Here is a 20063-nt window from a genome sequence, read left to right as displayed (position 1 = left end):
TTTTCTGCATGGTGATGAAATTTGGATCTTTATTTTCATGCCTGAATTAATAGTTTCAAAGTATTTTAAGATGACAGTAGCAACCCTAATAATTTCTTAGTGATATTAAAACCAATATTAAATCTTCCATTGTGGAGGATATTAATGCTGGAGGCTATTGAGATACAAGCAATTGCAGACATCTGAGTTAGTGACCTTGAGTCACCTCTCATCATCTGAGACAGTAGCTTGCCTTGTGCAGTCTTAGCTTATCACAAATCATAGAATCATAGAATGCTTCGGGTTGGAAGGGACCTTTAGAGGCCATCTAGTCCAACCCCCCTGCCATGAGCAGGGACATCTTCAACCAGACCAGGTTGCTCAGAGCCCCGTCCAACCTGGCCTTGGATGTTTCCAGGGACGGGGCCTCCACTACCTCTCTGGGCAATCTGTTCCAGTGTTTCACCACTCTCATGGTAAAAAATTTCTTCCTTGTTTCTAGTCTAAATCTCTATAAATCTCCCCTCCATTAGTTTAAAGCCATCACCCCTTGTCCTGTCACCCCATGCCCTTGTCACAAGCCCCTCTCCAGCTCTCTCGCAGCCCCTCCAGGCACTGGCAGCTGCTCTAAGGTCTCCCCGCAGCCTTCTCTTCCCCAGGCTGAGCAGCCCCAGCTCTCCCAGCCTTTCCTCCCAGCAGAGGGGTTCCAGCCCTCGCATCATTGCTGGGGCCTCCTCTGGCCCCGCTCCCACAGCTCCAGCCCTGTGCTGTGCTGAGGGCCCCAGAGCTGGACGCAGGACTCCCGGGGGGTCTCAGCAGAGCAGGGCAGAGGGGCAGAATCCCCTCCCTCGCCCTGTGCCCACACTGCTGGGGATGCAGCCCAGGGCACGGTTGGCCTTCGGGGCTGCCAGCGCACACTGCTGGGTCGTGTTGAGCTTCTTGGCCCCCAGCAGCCCCAAGTCCTCCTCCTCAGGGCTGCTCTCAATCCATTCTCTGCCCAGCCTATGTTGATACCGGGCTTGCCCTGACCCAGCTGCAAATGTCAGTTAGAACTCATTTGCTTAAAGTATGTTTGTGGTAATTGTAAGCTGGTCCATTTTATGTTGCAGTTAGCAAAGAACAGGCTCATAATGGTTGCTTAGTTGGTGTGTGGCATTACAACGAATGGCAGTCGTGTAATTGCTAGTGATCAACAGCCAATATTCTTACTGCTGTGATTACTGTCCAGAGTTGCTTTTGTACAGTTTTGGTCCAATAGGGATTGCTAAAACTGAACATACAATTATGACAGCATCGTCTATATTGGGTCGATACATGATAAGTATACAGTAAAAAGGCATTCGTTAAAATCATTCCTCCTAAGAAATGTTTTTTGATCTTTCTTGTTCTTAGAGAAAAAATTATAATGGAATATTTCTTCATTTTTAGAAGGAGGTTAAAACCTCTTCCCCTTTCCATTCATAAAAAGACTATTAAATATGTGGACTATTAAGTGACTCTGTTGTCACGCAACGAAAAGATAAAATTGTGTTTAATAGTGGAACACAAACTTCAGAAGTGTAGCCTAACTTTAAGATGTATAGACACATTAAAATGAATACAAGGGGGAGGAAGATGTAAATTGTACTTCACTCTTGAAAATAATAACATAAAAGAATTAAGAGCTGAGCTGTTGCTTTCTGGTATTTTTTTCTGTTGATAATAATTATGTACACTGACATATCAACACCCTTCCTGTATGGCAGAAAGCCCAGAACAGAATATTTTCCAGTGCAGTTATTTACTTTATTAAGCTTGAACAGAAACTACTATGCTGTTTGCTATGGCTTAACTTCCTTTTATCCAGGAGTCTCTCTTTATTTGCAATAGGTCTGTATTTGTGAAGTAGAGTTGCCACACCTTAACTTCATTACTTCAGAAACACTTGCTACAGTGGAAATGCAATTCAGAAAAGTCTTTACTATTACTTGTCAAATTGTGCAAGATTTTGACTTAATAAAAACTTTTGAAATTATTACAGTAGTTCTGAAATAGGTAGATAAATTTGTTGGATGACTTTATGAAGCTTTCTACTGTAGTGGCATAGATACAATTATATAAAAAGTTGCACTAATTAGTCAATGAACCCTACAAGCCACTGTAAATAAATTCTCCATTTGTTTCTTTTTCCTATGACCCCAAATCAGTTTAAAGCAACTTTTTTAGCAGAGTAGAGTGTGTCCCGTGAACTCTGAACGGTCTCTCCTTGAGACAAACTTGTCAGACAGCTGTGTAAATCTCCCTTGATTGTATTTTAGGAAAGAAAAGTTTCCATTCACTTTTACTATTGCAAAATCATATATGCAGAACAAGTGTAATCTATGAAGAAATTTAGATTACTACAGCTTTGTAGTACTACAGGTTTTGTTTTAATGTGAAGACACATCCCTACCACCACAACCAGGACTGGCTTTGGCTGGGGTAAGGGGGATCGTTCTTTCACTGGGTTGATCTACTCTGTTCGTGGATACACTAGTGAATACACTTGTGGATGACAACGAAGGGAAGGACTGACTCTTACTGGTAGGCATTGGGTCTCTACTAGAGGAATTGCTTTTTGAAGTTCTTTTTTGAATGCAGGGAAATCCTAAGGCTACTTGTGATGAAGCTGAAACATATTATGACTTTTTTTTTCTTTTATTAGGTTTGATGATGGCTTGTGGGGTTTTTTGGTTTAGAGAGGGGGTGGTTTTCTGTGAGTTTGTTTTGTTTTCAAGAGGTGTATTTCAGTTCTAAAATGTTACAAGGTTTCCGTGCTATAAAGGATGGAAGTATCTTAGGAAAATCTGAAAACAGCTTTAAGTAAAACTGAAGCATTAAAATACATGTGTCTATATTTCTGAATCCTGGGGATTATTTGGATAAAAGGTTAGTGGAGTTCTGTAGGGAGTCCCTTACCCATATTAAAAGTAAATTCAGTATTTTCGTACTAAAATAAAAGGCTGTTAAAAATTACAGGGGCAACATCGTAGCTACAGTAAGCGGGGGGGGGCGACGGGACAGGGAGATGTAGGTGCAGCTAGTTGTGAACTGCTCCAGAGGCATTTGTGGAGTCACTGCTACTTTACGCTTCTAAGCTCTGTGCTGCTGAACTTGGAATGAATTGCTGCTGGACTGGCAAGATTACATGGGGTCGTTTGGAATTGTGAATTTCCTGCTTAGCATGTTAGTTTTCCTTTTCAGTGATCGGGCCAAGAGGAGAGGTCTCACAGGAAAAACTGCCCATCGATCGATCCAGTTTTCAAAAGTAACATGGATATGCTGGGTTCAGTTTCTTTGCTAAGCGAGAAGCACTTGCAGCAGTGGCAGGGTTTTTTTTTTTTTAGTTTCTTTGTTCTTTGGTCTGTTTGGTTTTCACACCTAAAGATGGACAATTTTTCACCTTTTCTTTTGTATATAGGTCACAATAGAGTAAGAATGACTCGATATAGGTTTGGGTGAATAAACAAATCTCTTGGGTTTTCTGAAGTATTTTCCTTTGTTCAGCACTTCAGCAAAACCTTTTCCTTCTGTAACTGTATTGAACCATATTGTGTACTTAGAAAGTATGTGCTTTACTTTTTTCCCATCTTTATTGTTTAAGTACAAAATTCTTTACACAGTTTTTGAGATGTTTTTTGTAGGGTTTGCAGGGAGGGAGGGTAAGGCAAAACCAGACATTTTTCAGATTGGAATGGAGGAAAGAATGCATTCTCTGTTCAGCAAAGAATTTATTATTGTATGTGCAAAAACATCTTTACTAGAATGACAGGATTTTTGATATTAAATTTGGGAGATTACCAATTCAGATATGTAGTGCTTGATATCAAGCACTCTGTAATCTGACTGCATAGGTATGTCACTTCAACAAGATACCTAAAATAAGACTTACTAAATGCACTTTCAGTAATTGGGCACAAACATTAAACAGTCTCACTTTGGAATTCTGATTTGCATGCATCTAGTGATCAGTTAGGTGGATAAATGCGTATCACTTCTGAAGTGAAGGCAGTACTTTTTATTAAATGGACTTCCAAGCTTTGCGTGAGTGCAACAGGAATCTTTGTCAGCATTTTCTGAATGACTGGAAGAGCTGGAGTTTTTTTCCAACTCTTAATATTGTGTTCAATTGCTGAAGTCGTTGTTCCCTATATTATCAGAGTTAACTGTTTCCACTGCTTACAAGCCTTCCCAGTTTTGGTGAACCAAGTCTGAGAGGTCCGCTTCCCAAGGCTTTTATTCTAGGACACAATATATACCACTCCTGTCTCAGATGAAACAACTCATGTCCATGATCAAAATTCTGTGTACTCTTTTACTCATATAAAGGTCTAGAAATTAATTTTTCTTTCTAGCAGGTACTATTAGGCTTCTGAGGAGAAACTCCCCTTGAAAAAGAGCCTGCCTAGAACTGTGGGTACCCCTGAAATATGCTGGAGTATTTATACCTTTTGTAACCCTTTTGTGTTTAGATTACCAGCCTCTCTACTCAGCAGCAGCTGAACTCTAATCACCAGCTGGCAGAACAGTATGCTTGGCTTCAGCACCGATTTAAAACCCCTAGCATTGTAACACACAGTTTTTGAAGAGGGTGCTGCTCAAATGGCAGTCAGTGAATACCTCAAGTGGCATTCTTCCTTTCTACCACTGACTAAGAGTAAGCTTTCTGTGAATTGCTTAAATTTTGATCCCTCATCAGCTAGCGCAGCACTAAACTGTTTTACCAGACTAGTGAACAATGCAGGCATAAAAGTATTAAGGGCTTTAATGGTCTACTGCTGTTGAATACAGAGTAAATGTGATCAGACACTAATTGTAGCCGTGTCGTTTCACATCCTGTAATCTGTGATTCTCTTTACCCTGTCCAATTTTTTTATCTTTTGTTTTCTGTTTTGGAAGATACTGAGATACTGAAAGCATGCAAATGCAGTTGTGTGCGTGAGTAAACTTTATTTTTACAGAAAATGTAAAGTTTGATCTGAAATGGTTAGTTATGGTTAGTATGGGGATTTTTCTCAATAGATTCTACTAGAGAATTTAAGTATTAGATCACTACAGTATGATATTCATATTGGGAAAAAATACAGTATTCGGTGTCTTTTTAAGTAGTCAATTGCTTGATCTAGCTCAGAATTACAGCAAGTGGAAACGTAGAACTCTGTAGGTCAGTGCAGGAGGTTAATGTGAAGAAATATAACTAAACTTAGTGTTTTGTCCTGTTCTTTGCACATTTGTAACATAGAAATGTCCAAAATGTAACTGCCTTTTCTTTAGCACCTTTTGAACTTTCATAGGCAGTGGGGGTTGTGTAGCTCTGCACTGTCTGTTGCAGAAGATTGAGAAATGGTAAATGCAAGGTAAAAGTATTCCTCTCAAATGCTGGCTCTGCAGTCTTAGGTCAACTCGAGCTACTGGAAGAGGCTCAACTGAATTGTTCAACAGGCAACATTTTTATGGCTAGGAAAACATTTAATTCGGTTCAGCTTACAATTACCTTCTTAATATTTCACAAAGACAGTGACATTTGGCAGTTGCAGCAATCTAGCCTATCTCAGTGTTACTGCAACTTGAGAAAACATCCCATCCTAGCCCAGTCTTCTACCACAGCAACCACTGAGCACTGGTAGAAGCCAAGAAGCTGCAAGAGATTCATCTCTCTGTCAATAGCATCATCTCTCTCGGATGTCCCAACTTGCCGGGTCCTGGTCTGACTCGCCAGGCACATACCATTCAGAAAGAGTTTGTGAGTTGTCTTCACTGCTTGTCCGTTGCTGCCAGTTCCTGCAGCTGTTGTTAGGAAACCTTCTGAAAGCCACTTGGACCACTCTGTCTGTTTCAAGTTATCTGTGTTTTGCCCAAGGTTTTCAAATCGCACCAGGGCAGCAAGAAAGTAATTTTTATTTTTCAACATTGTGTATGTAGCGTCCTCATTCTCATCCATGTTACTGAGGGATAAAAGTTCCTCATTAACAGAAATGAAAGTGTTGAATCTCTGCAGCGTGGTATTGTAATGGGATGCAGTTAGAAAGCAGAGAATTGCTTCTAAACCTTCTTTCGTTATCCAAAGCCTGCAACAGGAGAATGACAGTCTTGCTGGTCAATCATACAAATTACATTCCTGTTATTTACCCTTTTCAAATATTTGCTGTTAGTAGCCCAGCATAGTGTTGTAGTGGTTTTCACTTGCCAGGGAGCCACAAGCCTGTCAGAGGTACTCAGCTTTCAAATGAGTCTCCTTCTCTGGAGATATTCAAGACCCGCCTGGACAAGGTCCTGTGCAGCCTGCTGTAGGTGACCCTGCTTCGGCAGGAGGGTTGGACTAGATGACCCACAGAGGTCCTTCCAACCCCTACTATTATGTGATTCTGTGATTCTGTGAAAAGAGCATGTTGTTTTCAGGATTGGTGTAACTTCTCATCTGCATCTTGTGGCAGTGAAGACGCTGAAGTGCAGACATCCTGGGAGACAATGGGAGATCATGGGAGACTTGGCATGCAGAGCTTGCCAAGTAAGAACTGTTACTGGTCAGCTGGAGTATACACTACAACATCGACTCCCCGTGCGGGGCTTGTCCCTCCTCCAGAAACTTCAGCCTCCAAAAGCTCTAAAATCTGATAGTTCTGGGTTTCTCTCATGGAAGCTTGTCTGCCTGCAGTCTGTATGATTGCCTTTTCAAAGCAAGTTGCTTTCTGCTCTTATTTGAACCATGTACATGCTTCCTGCTTCTTAAATGTAATTGTATCTAAAGCCAGCACTTTTCGTAGCTTTGTGTTAAGAAATATGGTCTGTGGTTTAGCAGTGAAATTTAGGTTATGAATACAAAACCTGTAGCTTTATAAGGTGATTCAGTAGTTAGTGCTAAACAGGTGGATAGAATTATAGGGGTATTTTTTTCCCTTGGAATATACTGAATAATTTTGAAGAAAGTAGCTCGGGCCAAGGCATTGCAGTGTATGTGGTTGAGAAGATTTGGTTGGTCCTTGTGATGCAGTATGGCAGCACATGTTCTTGCCACACAGATGTTATTCAGATGGAAACAAGGTTATTAATTGTTTTATTTGACTCCTGTCATGTTATGTTGTCACAAGCCAGTACTATAAAAATCAGTGAATTGTGATTTTTGCCTAGGGCAGCAGTTCATGTGTTGCTAACAGCCAGCATTGAATGGGAGCATCCTGTTCGAGGAGCATACTCTTCCACTGCTTTCAGAAAAGCTGGCTAGAGAAACAAATTCAAATAGATTCCTGCAATAAATAGTTTACTGTCTGGTAGATAAACATGATGGTGGCAGGTACCCATTCAGAGTGGTATAAAATATCATTATAGGGAAGCATAGACTATGAAGGTGATCCACTGCACCTATTTAAAATTGATTAGGACTTAGTTTTCTGTAATAATAAGATGATTTAAGCTAAAAGAAAAAAAGGCTTAAAACATGAGGTATTCCAGCTGTAAAGAAGCTGGTACCTCTAAAACCATCCTGCTGTTATGTATTTTTGCAGGTATTTAAGATGTCTCAACTACAGCCACCATTAACTGAAATTAATGTAGTTTTAAAAAGTTAAAGTTTTTTTGCCTCAGTTTTCAGTGGTAGTCCCTCTTTCCACATCTGTCAAATCCCTGAATCTCAAGGCGGGTGCAAAGTCCCTCCCACTGTAGGTGAAGATCAGGTTTGAGACCAGCTGAGGAACCTGAACACACATTTCCATGGGAACCAATGAGATGCATCCCAGGGTCCTGGGGAACTGGCTGATGTAGTTGCAAACCACTCTCCATCATATTTGAAAAGTCATGGCCGTCAAGCAAACACTCCAATGACTGGCAAAAAGGAAACGTCACAGCCATTTTTAAGAAGGTTAAAAAGGAGGACCCTGGGAACTACTGACCAGTCAGCCTCATCTCAGTGCCCGGTAAGATCGTGGAGCAGATTCTCCTGGAAGACATTTCAAAAGATATGGAAGACAGGGCAGTGATTAGAGACAGCCAACATGGCTTCACCAAGGGTGAAATGTGCCTGACTACTCTGATGGCCTTCTACAATCAAATGACTGCATCAGTAGACGGCGGAAGAGCTACTGATGTCGCCTACCTGGACTTCTGTAAGGCCTTTGATATGGTACCCCACAACAATCTTGCCACTAAATTGGAGAGATACAGGTTTGTTCGATGGACTGTGAAATGGATAAGGAATTGGCTGGATGGCCACATCCAAAGAGTTACAGTCAATGGCTCCATGTCTAAGTGGAAACCAGTAATGAGTGGTGTCCCTCAAGTGTCCATACTGGGACCAATACTATTTAATATCTTCATCAGTGACATAGTGGGGTTGAGTGCACCCTCAGCAAGCTCACAGATGACTCTGAGTGGTGGAGTCAAGTTGCTCAAGGGAAGGGATGCCATCCAGAGGGACCTGGACAGTCTCGAGGAGCAGGCCTGTGCAAGCCTCATGAAGTTTGATGCCGAGTGTAAGGCCCTGCACCTCTGTGGGGGTAATCCCTAGTGTCAGTACAGACTGGGTGTTGGATGGACTGGGGGCAGCCCTGCAGAGGAGGGAATTCTGGTGGACAGAAAGTGGGCACGAGCCAGCAGTGTGCGCTGGCAGCCCAGCTGTGCCCCGGGCTGCATCCCCAGCAGCATGGGCACAGGGTGAGGGGGGGGATTCTGCCCCGCTCTGCTGAGACCCCCCGGGAGTCCTGCGTCCAGCTCTGGAGCCCTCAGCACAGGACAGAGCTGGAGCTGTGGGAGCGGGGCCAGAGGAGGCCTCAGCAATGATGCGAGGGCTGGAACCCCTCTGCTGGGAGGAAAGGCTGGGAGAGCTGTGGCTGCTCAGCCTGGGGAGGAGAAGGCTGCGGGGAGACCTGATTGCGGCCTTTCAGTGTGTAAAGGGGGGATTACAAGAAAGATGGTGAAAGACTTTTTACCAGGGCCTTTAGTGACAGGACAAGGGGTAATGATTCTAAACTGAAAGAAGGTAGGTTTAGACTGGATATAAGGAAGAAGTTTTTTTACATTGACTGGAACTGGCCCGGGTTGCCCAGAGAAGCTGTGGCTGCCCCCTCCCTGGCAGGGTTCAAGGCCAGATTGGATGGGGCTTGGAGCAGCCTGGGCTGGTGGAAGGGGTCCCTGCCCAGGGCATCATCAAAGATATGATCTTTGAAGGTCCCTTCCAACCCAAACCATTCTGAGATTCGGAATCTTACTAATCCTGTTTTTTTTTTTTTAATTACCTGAAATTCTCAAATATCTAAGATAATTACTGGATTGAGGTGAACCGTTATTTTCCAGAGGAAGAATTTGAGTGTGCTCTGAGCAGTTGTCAGGGTGGGAAGGAAACTCTATACCTAGTAATACTATATAAAGAAAGAACACTGTGAAATCAGAAAAATAGAGCATAACTTCCACTTTCTGTATTTTATCTTAACTCTTTTTCTGTGCTGAAAAAAAAATTGTTTTCTGTAGCTGTTACATTTCTGTAGTGTTCTAGAGATTTGTCTTGCATTGGTCGTTCTTTTAGGTGTCAGTGGGGCTTTTTTGTCTTTGAAACCTGTAATTTTTTTACACTTGTAAAATGTAAATCATTATTGATTTTTCTGATGATCTCAATTATCTGGTTCATCTCTTAAACACCTTTAGGACAGAAGTGTGTGACAAATTGGTTTGAAAAAGCTTTGATTGTGTAGATGCAAGCTTGGTTGAGAAGCCCAGGTTTTATTTTCCGTCTGATTTCTGCCATTGTAACTGTTGGAACTGGAGCTTTGTCCTGTTTCCTTTGTTACATGCTCCTTTGTAATTGATTCACTTTATGTAAAAAGTCTCTCTAGACAGTGTCAACCTCTTAGTAGGATTTAGTCATTTACTGTAACTTTTTCTTTCTGGAATGCAATGTGGCAAAAGTTGCGTAGTGACATTTGCCGTATGCCCTCCTGCAGAAACACCCGTGGTGCGAAGGACGGTGTCAGGGTGCGGGAGAAGTTAGTGAAGGGAGGAGAGAGCTCAGGTGAAAGCATATTCAGAGCAGGCATTAAAAGTATGTTTTCTAGAATAATGCTGTTTTCGTTAATGCCTCTGCCTGTAATAAAAAGGCAAATTAATAGAGACTAGTTAAATGGAAGCAAATAATGGCTAGTCGATGTTTTATTTTATTCATCTAATTAAAAGATCAGTAAATAACAATAGGCAACTTGAGCCTTGTGTTCAGATTCATAGATTTTATCAATGACATTGCTATTTAAATATTGATTTAAAAGTAAGAAACAGGAAACAACTTTAAACAGAGGGTAAATGTTTTATATTATTTCTGCAAACAAGCAGTGCAGTACTGTTTATTTTAAAGATTTATGTTGGTATGTGCTATGTAATACATCAAGTAAAAAAACGTCTTGCTGTCATTTGCTTCAAAACTTACAGAGCTTCAGCATCTGAATGTTTTTTGGAAATCGTGGCATTCTCTGCTAGCATAGCATGTTAATGACTGGCTGGTGAATCAGCTTTTAGATGGATGTATTACATATATTCAGACTTAAAATTGGAAAATGAATTCTGATTTATAAAATTCTTTGACTTTTTTTGCCTAATAACACATGTGACGATTTTCTCTGCAAAAGACAAGCTGTCCAAGCGAACTGACTGTGGATGCATGTGCACCTGTTGGGTACAACAGGAGGTCGAATCATGCTGAGACCTGGTGTCGGGCTGTGACCGATGGGTCTCTGCTGCTGGATGGAGTTACATGTTGTACAGACCTTCTGACATTATCTGTTCCCTCTAGTCCAGGTACAGGCCCGTGAGATGTGCTGTGGTCTGCAGGTTATCATGTTCATGCGGCTTTTCATATCAGGTCTCAGGATTAAAAGGATCTAGCTTTAGAATTCTGTCTAGAAGCAGGTTATGACAGTAAATGGCAATTTAATGGAAGGGATGGCCATGAGGATGTTGAGGACCACATCTCTCTCCTGCTGCTTCCATGGTTTGCATATCTGTTTTTAGCAGAACTATAGAGTATTCGGTTCTGTTGAACTGCTCTTAGTAGGGCAATAGTAGAAAAATGCAGTCGTGTTCTGTGATTGCCTGTGTCCTGTGGTAGCAGTGGGTGAGTTCCACGTCCTGGGGGCAAACGGTTTTGCTGGCCAGTATTTGGGATACTGGCGGGGTGGGGGGTGGTGTTCAGTCTGGTTAGTGAGCTCTGAGCAACGTTGATGATGTCTACAATTCCTCTTATCCCCTGGGAGAGGGAGCAGCCTGGGTGGCGTGTCTTTAACAGGCAGGTCTGTTGGGTGGAGCTCAAACCAGGCTTGCAGAAGTAGCTTTGGTTTTTGCCATCTAATATATAGACTTGTTTCGGTGGTATGGCAGCTGCTGTTTGGCTTAGCCCTGAGATGGCTTCCTATGAAATCAGTGCTACTTAGCCTTCTGTTTAGAGCTTCTTGGAGGTAATCTCATTGTGTTGTTGGTAGAAGAAAGTTTATCCCTACCTCTGCAAGGTATATCTTCGTTTCCAACTAGCTTTTTAGTACACTGTTACTCTGACCAGTCTTTTGCCCTGCCATGAAGCCCTCCAGGACTGGAGCTGCGAGAGGTGGAGAGGTGCTTGCAGGCTGCTGAAAGCCATGGGTGCCTTGCTGAACCACACCTGGCCTTACTGAAAAGGTGCACAGACAGCAAGAAGTAGGGAGCTCTTTCTGGGACCGGTGATGGAAGGGAAGCGTTCAAGCCTCATTCCATGTAACGTAAGGAGTGACAGGATTGTTTGCGTTAACTGTAGTCTTATGAGTGAACGTGACTTATAATATGGCAAGGCATGCAACTACTACATAATACAATTACGTGATTTACATTCAGAAAAAAAACCCTTATTGGTAATTTGCACTTTAAAATTAAAGGGATGCTGCTGTATTTGACTTGTATATGAGTTGCTTCATCAGATTATTAAATATTGGTGTTCATCTATTTTTAAATAGTATCAAACAGTTTACTTAAACTTCAGGGGATGTAGGATATAAGATTAAAAAATAATACAATTGCTCTGATAGAATCCTTTTCTATCATTAACAAAAGCTAACTGTGGACGAAAACATCACTAATATCCCTTGATGACATAGTATAGATTTCAGAGTATGATGCTTATAGGAAATGTGTTCAGATTTTAATACCACAGAAATATTCAGTGTAGCACTTTTATTCCCATGTCTTCCTCTGAGCGTTATGTTCCAAAAACCTTTTATAAAGGCTGAGGTTTGGTACCTTTGGCCAAGAAAATATAACAAAAGCTGAAACTGGGAAACGTGAAATAGCACATCTCTACTGCCAGCCAGTTTGGAATAATAAAATTTAAGTTTTTGAATACCACAGTCAGAACATAGCATAGCTTAGGATTTAAAGTTTTGCAACCAGAAGGGTTAGGATACAATATTTTCCAGTATACCTCTGTTCTAAATGATATTGTAGTCTGACTTTATAGGCACTGATTTTGTTAGATTGTGGGAACATGAGGAGATACAAAAACTTTAATTGCAGAAGGAGTAAAATCCACAAATGTTTAAACGTATTTTTCCATTGATAACAGGTGATAAATCAATATTTGCATGAACCACTGATTTAAAGAACTGTTAAATTCCCACTTTAATCTTCTAATAGTTTATTCCACTAGGGTAAGAGTCAAAGTAAGAAACATGATTGTGATGAAACAGTGATTCTTTCAGAATTAATCCACACCCATCTTTTAACATCAAGAATGCTTTTCTGTTTATTTTGAAATTTCAGGAGCTCCAATTTCAAAGACTTACCAGAGAACTGGAAGTGGAAAGGCAAATTGTGGCTAATCAGCTAGAAAGATGTAGGCTTGGAGCAGAATCACCAAGTATCGCCAGCACAAGGTACAGGTCCTGATGGCTTTATTTTCATATGTCCCATAAATTAAAGGGCTTTTTAGTGGTGCTTGTCCTACATACATATATTTTCACTAATAGCTATTCACCTTCCATTAATGTCTGAAGTACTAAAAAAAAATGCAAATTTGCCATAAAAACTTACTGGACAGCTTAAAGAGGCCTCTCTAATCAGTGATTACTTTTTCAATATAGTGTATGTATAGCTGTAATTTTTCTTCACATATGTTGCAGTTTGTTTTTAGGATTCAGCCAGAGAGAAATGCAGTAGACTAAAACATACTTGTATCAAAGTAACAGTGCTAGTTAAATGCAGTAATCCAATTATATTTTTTTACTGAATTAACTATCTAGTTTCATCCAGCTTTTCTGAAATACTTGCTGCTGTTACATTTGTTTTCAGGGAGCATCTTGCTATAAGTGTATTGTTAGCATATTTAAATAGCATAAAACATACCTGATACATTTTACATACAATGACAATAACTATAGCAAAGCATTTTGTTCATATTTCAGCTTTAAATGGTATTCTGATTTTTTTTTTTTTTTTAATTTCTTAGCAAACTTTTGAACTCTGACTGTGTTTGGGCACTCGTTCATCTCAAGCATATTAAATGATTGGTAGCTCTTGATTCTGAAAGCTTTGATAACAATGTGTTCTCTTATGAAACATTTGTACCTGCATTTTGGGTTACAGCACAATTTCATGCCTTAAATACGGTTTGTTTCTATATTCTTTCAGCAATAAACTTGGGTGTCATTATGAAATGTTTCCTCCTGGGGCCATAATAAGTACTTCTGCAAGTTAAATGGAAAGTTTTTCCTACAAAAACTTAAGAAACAGGAGGCGATTATTTAAAATAAATTTAATAAATCAGTGTACCAGCTAACACAGCTGGTCTTACACATCAAACTACTTGACCTGAGTTGTCATTTGACAGTATTGTTACCAGCATGAGAACTTGTGTTTAGAAAACTTATAAGTATTTATAAATAGTGCTTGGACAAGATTACTGTTTTATACCATTCATACTCGCATATCTTCCTTCTAGATTCACATATTTCTAAAGCTGTTGCTCAGATTTTGTTCTGAAAGCTAAAAATGTTAAATTCCTGTGAAAGAGTAAGTAAAAGCCCTCGGTTATTGTATGCCTCCAGCCACCTTTCATTCAGTCTTGAATGTTCATTTTCATTGAATTTGCCTGAGTAATACAAAGGAAAAGATTTCTCTACATCCCAGGTCCAGAGAATTTCACATACAGAACACCAGAGTTAGCTTATCGCACAAATAATATTGTGTAATTTTTGGAATAATATACAAAGTATCTACACAATAAATTAGATCTTACACTTCTGTCAAATACTATTATTTACCATGATAGTAAGCATGTGTTACAGCAGCATGGAGTCATTTCTTCTTTTGGTTGCTTCCTTATGGCTAAATGATGTTTTTTTGTGTAAAAAAAGGTGATGAAAGTTTAGGGGGAGAAGAGACTAGCCACAGAAGTTGGCTTGCAGTGTACTTTGGTGTGATTGCATTTGTGAATCTAGGTATACTCTTTCAAGCTTTTGTTTTCTGGGCCATAAATTTTCCTTAGTTATTAATGAAATATTTTATACATTTAAAATTAAAGCCTAATTATATTCTCAGCTCTTACAGACACCTCTGTATTCTGTTCACTGTTCTTGTTTTTCTAAATTTTCTTATTCCAGCTGAGTCTGGTCCTGTATAGATGAGCGTGCTATGCTACATTACTTTGCTGCTGAAGGACACAGGATTAAAACTTGGTTTGGGCAATATGTTTTGAGATGTGGGTGTCCTTGGTTAATTTTTTGACTTATTCTTTGATGCGGATATTCCTTTTAAGAGATGTGTGAGAAGCTGGAAAAAAAGAATTGGTGTTTGAGTTGGGTGTGTTCATTTCTTCAGAACCAGTTGCTTCCAGTGTAGTTAGACAAGTTGTTGAAAGAATCAAGGCTAAACAGTCTCCTAGGGCAGTATCACAGCAGACATAAATATAACAGCAAAATTTATAGCCATAAAAGGTACATGTGTTTCCCCAAGCTAGGTGATGTAAATGTTTTGCTAAGGCTGACAAGAAACTAAATAAACACAAAGAGGGCATGGAGAAAAGGCTTGGAAACTGAATGCTGTGTTGAGAGATCGGTCATGGACAGCTGACAGCCTGCTCCCAGAAACACAGAGAAGTGAAACATCTAGAGCGCAAGGTGATGTTTGTCCTAGCAAGGTGTAAGAATTGTCTGGTAGAGTCTTTTTTTATATATATATATATATATAAAAAAAGACTGAAAAAGCAAGCAAAACTAAAGCATAAGATGTATACACCTCTTTATTTTTATGCTTTGCTCAAGTTTTCTGTCCCTGAGGAAGTAAACAGTGCTTTGTTTCAAAGGTAGTGCTTTAATCTCCTTTAATATGGAGTTAAAGCGTTTGGGAACATGTAATTTCCAAGGTCCAGCTGAAGGTTTTGTTGACCTCAGTCTCTGATGTACCCACTTCTAAGCTGGATTCTTGCAAGCCGGCGCTGGCCTGGAGGTGGTGCCGCTTTGCAGAACAGATGCTGACGTGGGGTCACAGGTACTCTGGTGGCAGCCTGCGCCTGTCTTGGTGGCTGCAGCTTGGGCTTCAAGCTCTCCTGTGTGCCAGTCAGGTCATCCCTCTGAGCCAGCTCATCGCCCAGTTGTACAAGTGCCAGCCTAAGGGACACGCGTGGCAACAGCTGGTGAGGGAAGGGGGAAATGGGACATCAGTACCTTAAACCAGCTTAAACTTCTCTGCAGCTGGGATGTGTTGCTTCTCAGCCGGTCTTCGTGGCCGTGAGCCCAAACACGACCACGGTGCGGAGTGCAGGCCGTGTGGATGTACCCCTGGATAAATCCATCTGGAGGCAGGCACCAGTGATCAGACTGTCACCTGCTGGAGTGTGCTGGAGAGGGACCCTCGTTTCAGAAACATGGTTCATTCCGTTCCTGCTACTCCTTAAGACATGCATGTGTTGCTTTGTACGTATGAGCAGAGCAAAACTAATGGAAGGTACTTGAAGTTTGTTAGTCTGTTGCCCACCTGTGCTACAACTGTATTGCAAGTGCAAGCAACACACAGGAGTAGTTGGCTGTTCTGCTTTCTTCAGAGGAGTGTGAAAGATAAGAACAAGAGCACATCTTAAGTGATTGTAGTGTAATGGGCGGAGAAGGAAGAACTAGATCAGCTGCGGCCCTGGATTGCAGTATGGCTTTATTTTTGTGTACCTGTAGGTTACTTGCCTGTTAAATTTATTTCTTTTCATTATTATTTTTATAAATGGATATTGTGCTCAGCACATCTAAGATCTTTCATGGCATCCTGTACACTTTCATACCTTCTAGGAGCCTGAAATGGTACACAATTAGAGTTACATGTAAGTATTAAATATTTTTACCCATGCTATACACTACAAGGTCAGACATGATAGACTGGGAAGAAGAATGTGAGGGGTTTCAGTTGTGTCGTCTTATTTCCATTTCATGCTATAACATGCACAGGTTTCTGTGAAGCAGCCACTGGGCTGCTCAGCTTGCTGTACAGACAGATGCAGCACTGCAGCTGCCTCTCCACTCGCAGCGTTACTGGGGCTGTTGGGTCAGTCCTGGGCTGCCCGGTGTGTTGGACTAACTGCTGATGCCAGCAGATACCACTACATATCGAGGGTCGTAAAACAAATTGCCTAACCTCTCGGGTGGGAGTGGGCTGTGTGACTCTTACAGTCGACTGATCCTTTTCGTGAGTTATCTGTAGTGTAGAACTGGTGAAAACTGAGGGGTGTTGGGAAACAAAAGGCTTGTACTTACTAATTTAATTGTGAAATACTGCACTCGTAATAGCAGCTTGTCACAAGCACTTTAACAAAAGTACGTAAAAGGCGCACTAGACTTCGTCAGGATGCAAGCCCTTTTGGCAGTACAGTAAAAAATCAAAAACATTCTAACGCTTCAGGTACTGAAAGGTCAGTTTGAGTAATGTGTCTACCTGAAGTCTTCAGTTTTGTAAAAATATATTTCATAGCTACTAGAATGGTTTATTTTCTGTTTTACACAGCAGATAATCTTCTTTTCCCAATGCCAGCTGACGTACAGTGTGCACTTCCTGCAGTAATAGAAGATATTCCAAAGTGATTCAGTAAAACATTGCACTATGAACACTGTAAACTTTCTGTGGGATGAACGCGTATCGCATTTCATGGTCATCCATTTTTTTCGCATAGACTGGGAGAATGCTTAAAAAGAGTGTAAAGAGAGCAAGTAGTTTTTCTTGAAAGCCAGCACGCGGTCGTGTTAAGCTGCGCAACTTTTGTTCCTCTTGAGCAGTAACGTGCGAGACGCTTCCAAACTGTCTGCCGCCCCCGCGCTCGGGGCATTCCGCGGCGTGCCGCGGCAGGTTTGTCCTGACAGGACTGTTCACAGTGAGCTGATCGGGGTGTAATTATCCTTACAGAGACTAGTTTGAAATTGCTTGCATATATTGCAATATTTGATGTCACCAGACTTTCATGGCAAATTATAAGCTCCATAAAAACTACCTTTAGAGTCAGTATTTGCTTTCAGGTTGGGAAGAGGGAAGGAATCACAATTATTTATTTATTTACACTAATATTACACTTACTGCAATTTGAAACCAATTAAAGGGCTACATTAAATTTAAGTAAGAAAAGATGTACTTGATTTTTTTTACAGGGCTTCAGTGTGCAATAAAAGCAGGGCTAAAAGAAATGTATGTGACAGAATTTAACCAAGTAGTGAATGACTTTAGATCAGGATCTCCTGGTTGATCATCACAGAGCTGTTGAAAGAATATTTTGGGCACAGATATTAATAGTCCATTTATCCTAACAGTTTAGAAGAAATTATGGTAAATGCTGTCATTGGTAGCTAGCTAGGAACTACTCGCTGTGTTAGATAAAATAACCAGTGATCAGGTCACCTGGAAGTTGCTGATGCTGAACATTCGGAGGAAGTACCCGTCTCCACTGCAGAATGAAGGAATCTCCTTTCGTTAGAAACTCGTCCATGCTATGATTATTTTAGGCGTTACAGTTCTTACTTAGGGTAGTATAAATCTTGTTTAATCTAGCTGTAGAGTTTCTATTCTCTATATTACAAATAATTGCATATAAAGATTTGATATTTATTTTATTATGTTTTAGACTGTAATGATATCTTGTGAGCTAAATTTCAGAACTTCAGGGTGGACTGTATTAGGTTTGTTCTCCTGTTTTTTAAAACAGTCTCATTGAGTGTCTCGTCCTCTGTCTTTACTATTTGACTGAGCTTTGAAATGCCCTTACTTTAGACTTGTCTTTGGAAATGAACATACTTTTTCTTGTCTTGAATTTCTGCTAATTCCCTAGTAGGAAAAAAAAAAAAGAAAGAAAAAAAAAAACCCCCAAGAACAGAACACTTGGTCTGTGTAACATCAGCAAATTTTCAGGATTTTTTCATCTTCACAGCCTGTTTGGAGTTGGTTTTTTGACTGTACCTACATGTTTGACCGAAGTTTCCATTGATGTGTTTCCCTCTGGTTTGTACATTTTCTTACTTGCTTACGTCAGACCTTCAGGTGGTCCTGTGAATGTGTATGGTTAGAATCGTGCTTATAGGTAGTTTTGTGAGTGGTTAAGGTGGACATATAACCTTTGTGTATGTAATATGTCACATATTTTCTAGGTTGTAGTTTTACTAAATGACTTCAGAAGTATTACAGGTACCCCTACTCTATATTTCTAGTTAATCCGTCATTTAGTAAGGCTATTCAAGATGTCTAGTGTAGTGAGTGGGTGATCGAAAGCCCAGATCTTGACGTACAGCAGACATTGTTCCAAGTCTCTGGTGCTGAATGCGAAGTCTGTCCTTTGGCACTTCAGCTGTGGCACTCGGGCAGCATCAACTTTCGTTTAAAATTACTGGCTGTGCTATCGTTTGTCCAGTGTCCACAGAAATTTGGAAATGCTTATTTTTTGCATATCTACATCAAAAATGAGTGAAACTTGCAGAGTTCCTTGCTGTAGCTCCAGTATTCATATTTTTGTTTTCTGTTTACCCAGACTGTAAGCTTTTCTGAAGTTCAGTCAAGGCTTTTGAATGCCAGTAGAATTGAGGAATTTGGGGGTTTTTATGCAATTGGCTGATGTTCAGATTAAAAAAAAAGCACGTAGCTTACTGATGAGTTGCTCTGGTGATAAATTGAAGAGTGATGATTTAATATTGAATTCAGCTCTGTATGTAAATACTTATTATCTTACCTGATAGTAGACTGGGTTACAAAACAGGATTGTTATTTTTGCTGTGAATGTGTATCTACGGCACACTACAGCATGCGGCGCAGTGAGTGACTGTCTGCCGGCTGAGTTATGGTGACCGCTCGTACGAGCCCTCATGCAAGGTGACCGGGAGCCTGTAGTAGGACGGATCAGGTGGTGCCTGTTAACCTGCTGCCCTCTGAAAGCGCCCGGCGCGCTGGCAGGGCAGGCAGGGTCGTGGTGGTTCCTGTGGCTCATCGTTCAGCTGAGGTAACACTTGGAGGATTGTTCATTTTTTCCGAAGACAGTGAAACACACCAGAGACCTGCACTGGGAGTGGCGGTTTGGTGGCACTGGTAGGAAGGTGTCGGTGATGGGTGGTGTGCTGTCCTGCTGTCCCAGTGCCAGCCGTGCGCGGGACACAGGATGACTGTGGTGCTTCGTACAGCATCTAGCAGGATACGTACAGGAGTTGGGCACAGGAGTGAAGACAAGAAGGTAGCTGTCAGAAAAGCTGATAATTACCTTGTTTAGTTGAAATGTTTGTGCAAATTTTACTAACCTGTAGCGATAAGAAAAACAAAAATATGAATTTTCATTATACTGATTGTAATGGTTGCCAGTTGCTTGTAATGTGTATTACAAATCTATGGAGCTTAATGTGTGTCATTTTTGTTAGAAAAATCCGCATATACCAAGACTTTAGTCATATAAAGCTTTAAGCCTTCATACTGCGTATAATTGTAAACACATTCTGCATGTAGATGTTTAAAATGGAAGATAAAGGACAAGTCAGTCAGTCTCAACAGGCGCTGAAGTTTTGGCTGGCAGCTCTGCCGAAGCAGCGAGCACGAATCCCTGGGAATAAACCATCTTCTGCTGGGTGCCT

At 40.9% G+C, this 20063-nt stretch overlaps 1 protein-coding gene across 3 annotated transcripts in view; it reads left to right on the top strand.

Moving 5' to 3' along the window:
* The window catches only part of PKP4 (plakophilin 4), a 97947-nt gene that overhangs the window by 29136 nt on the left and 48748 nt on the right, over positions 1–20063 (top strand). For all 3 annotated transcript variants that reach the window (XM_075430028.1, XM_075430030.1, XM_075430027.1), the window contains exon 3: positions 12757–12869. In XM_075430028.1, coding sequence (XP_075286143.1) covers positions 12757–12869 — 113 coding nt within the window. The remainder of the gene's footprint in view (positions 1–12756; positions 12870–20063) is intronic.

This window comes from Opisthocomus hoazin, chromosome 9 (genome assembly GCF_030867145.1).
Source record: "Opisthocomus hoazin isolate bOpiHoa1 chromosome 9, bOpiHoa1.hap1, whole genome shotgun sequence".
In the NCBI taxonomy this organism is placed as follows: Eukaryota; Metazoa; Chordata; class Aves; order Opisthocomiformes; family Opisthocomidae; genus Opisthocomus; species Opisthocomus hoazin.
The sequence above is the reverse complement of the archived record's forward strand: the minus strand, read 5'-3'. Positions and strand labels throughout refer to the sequence as shown.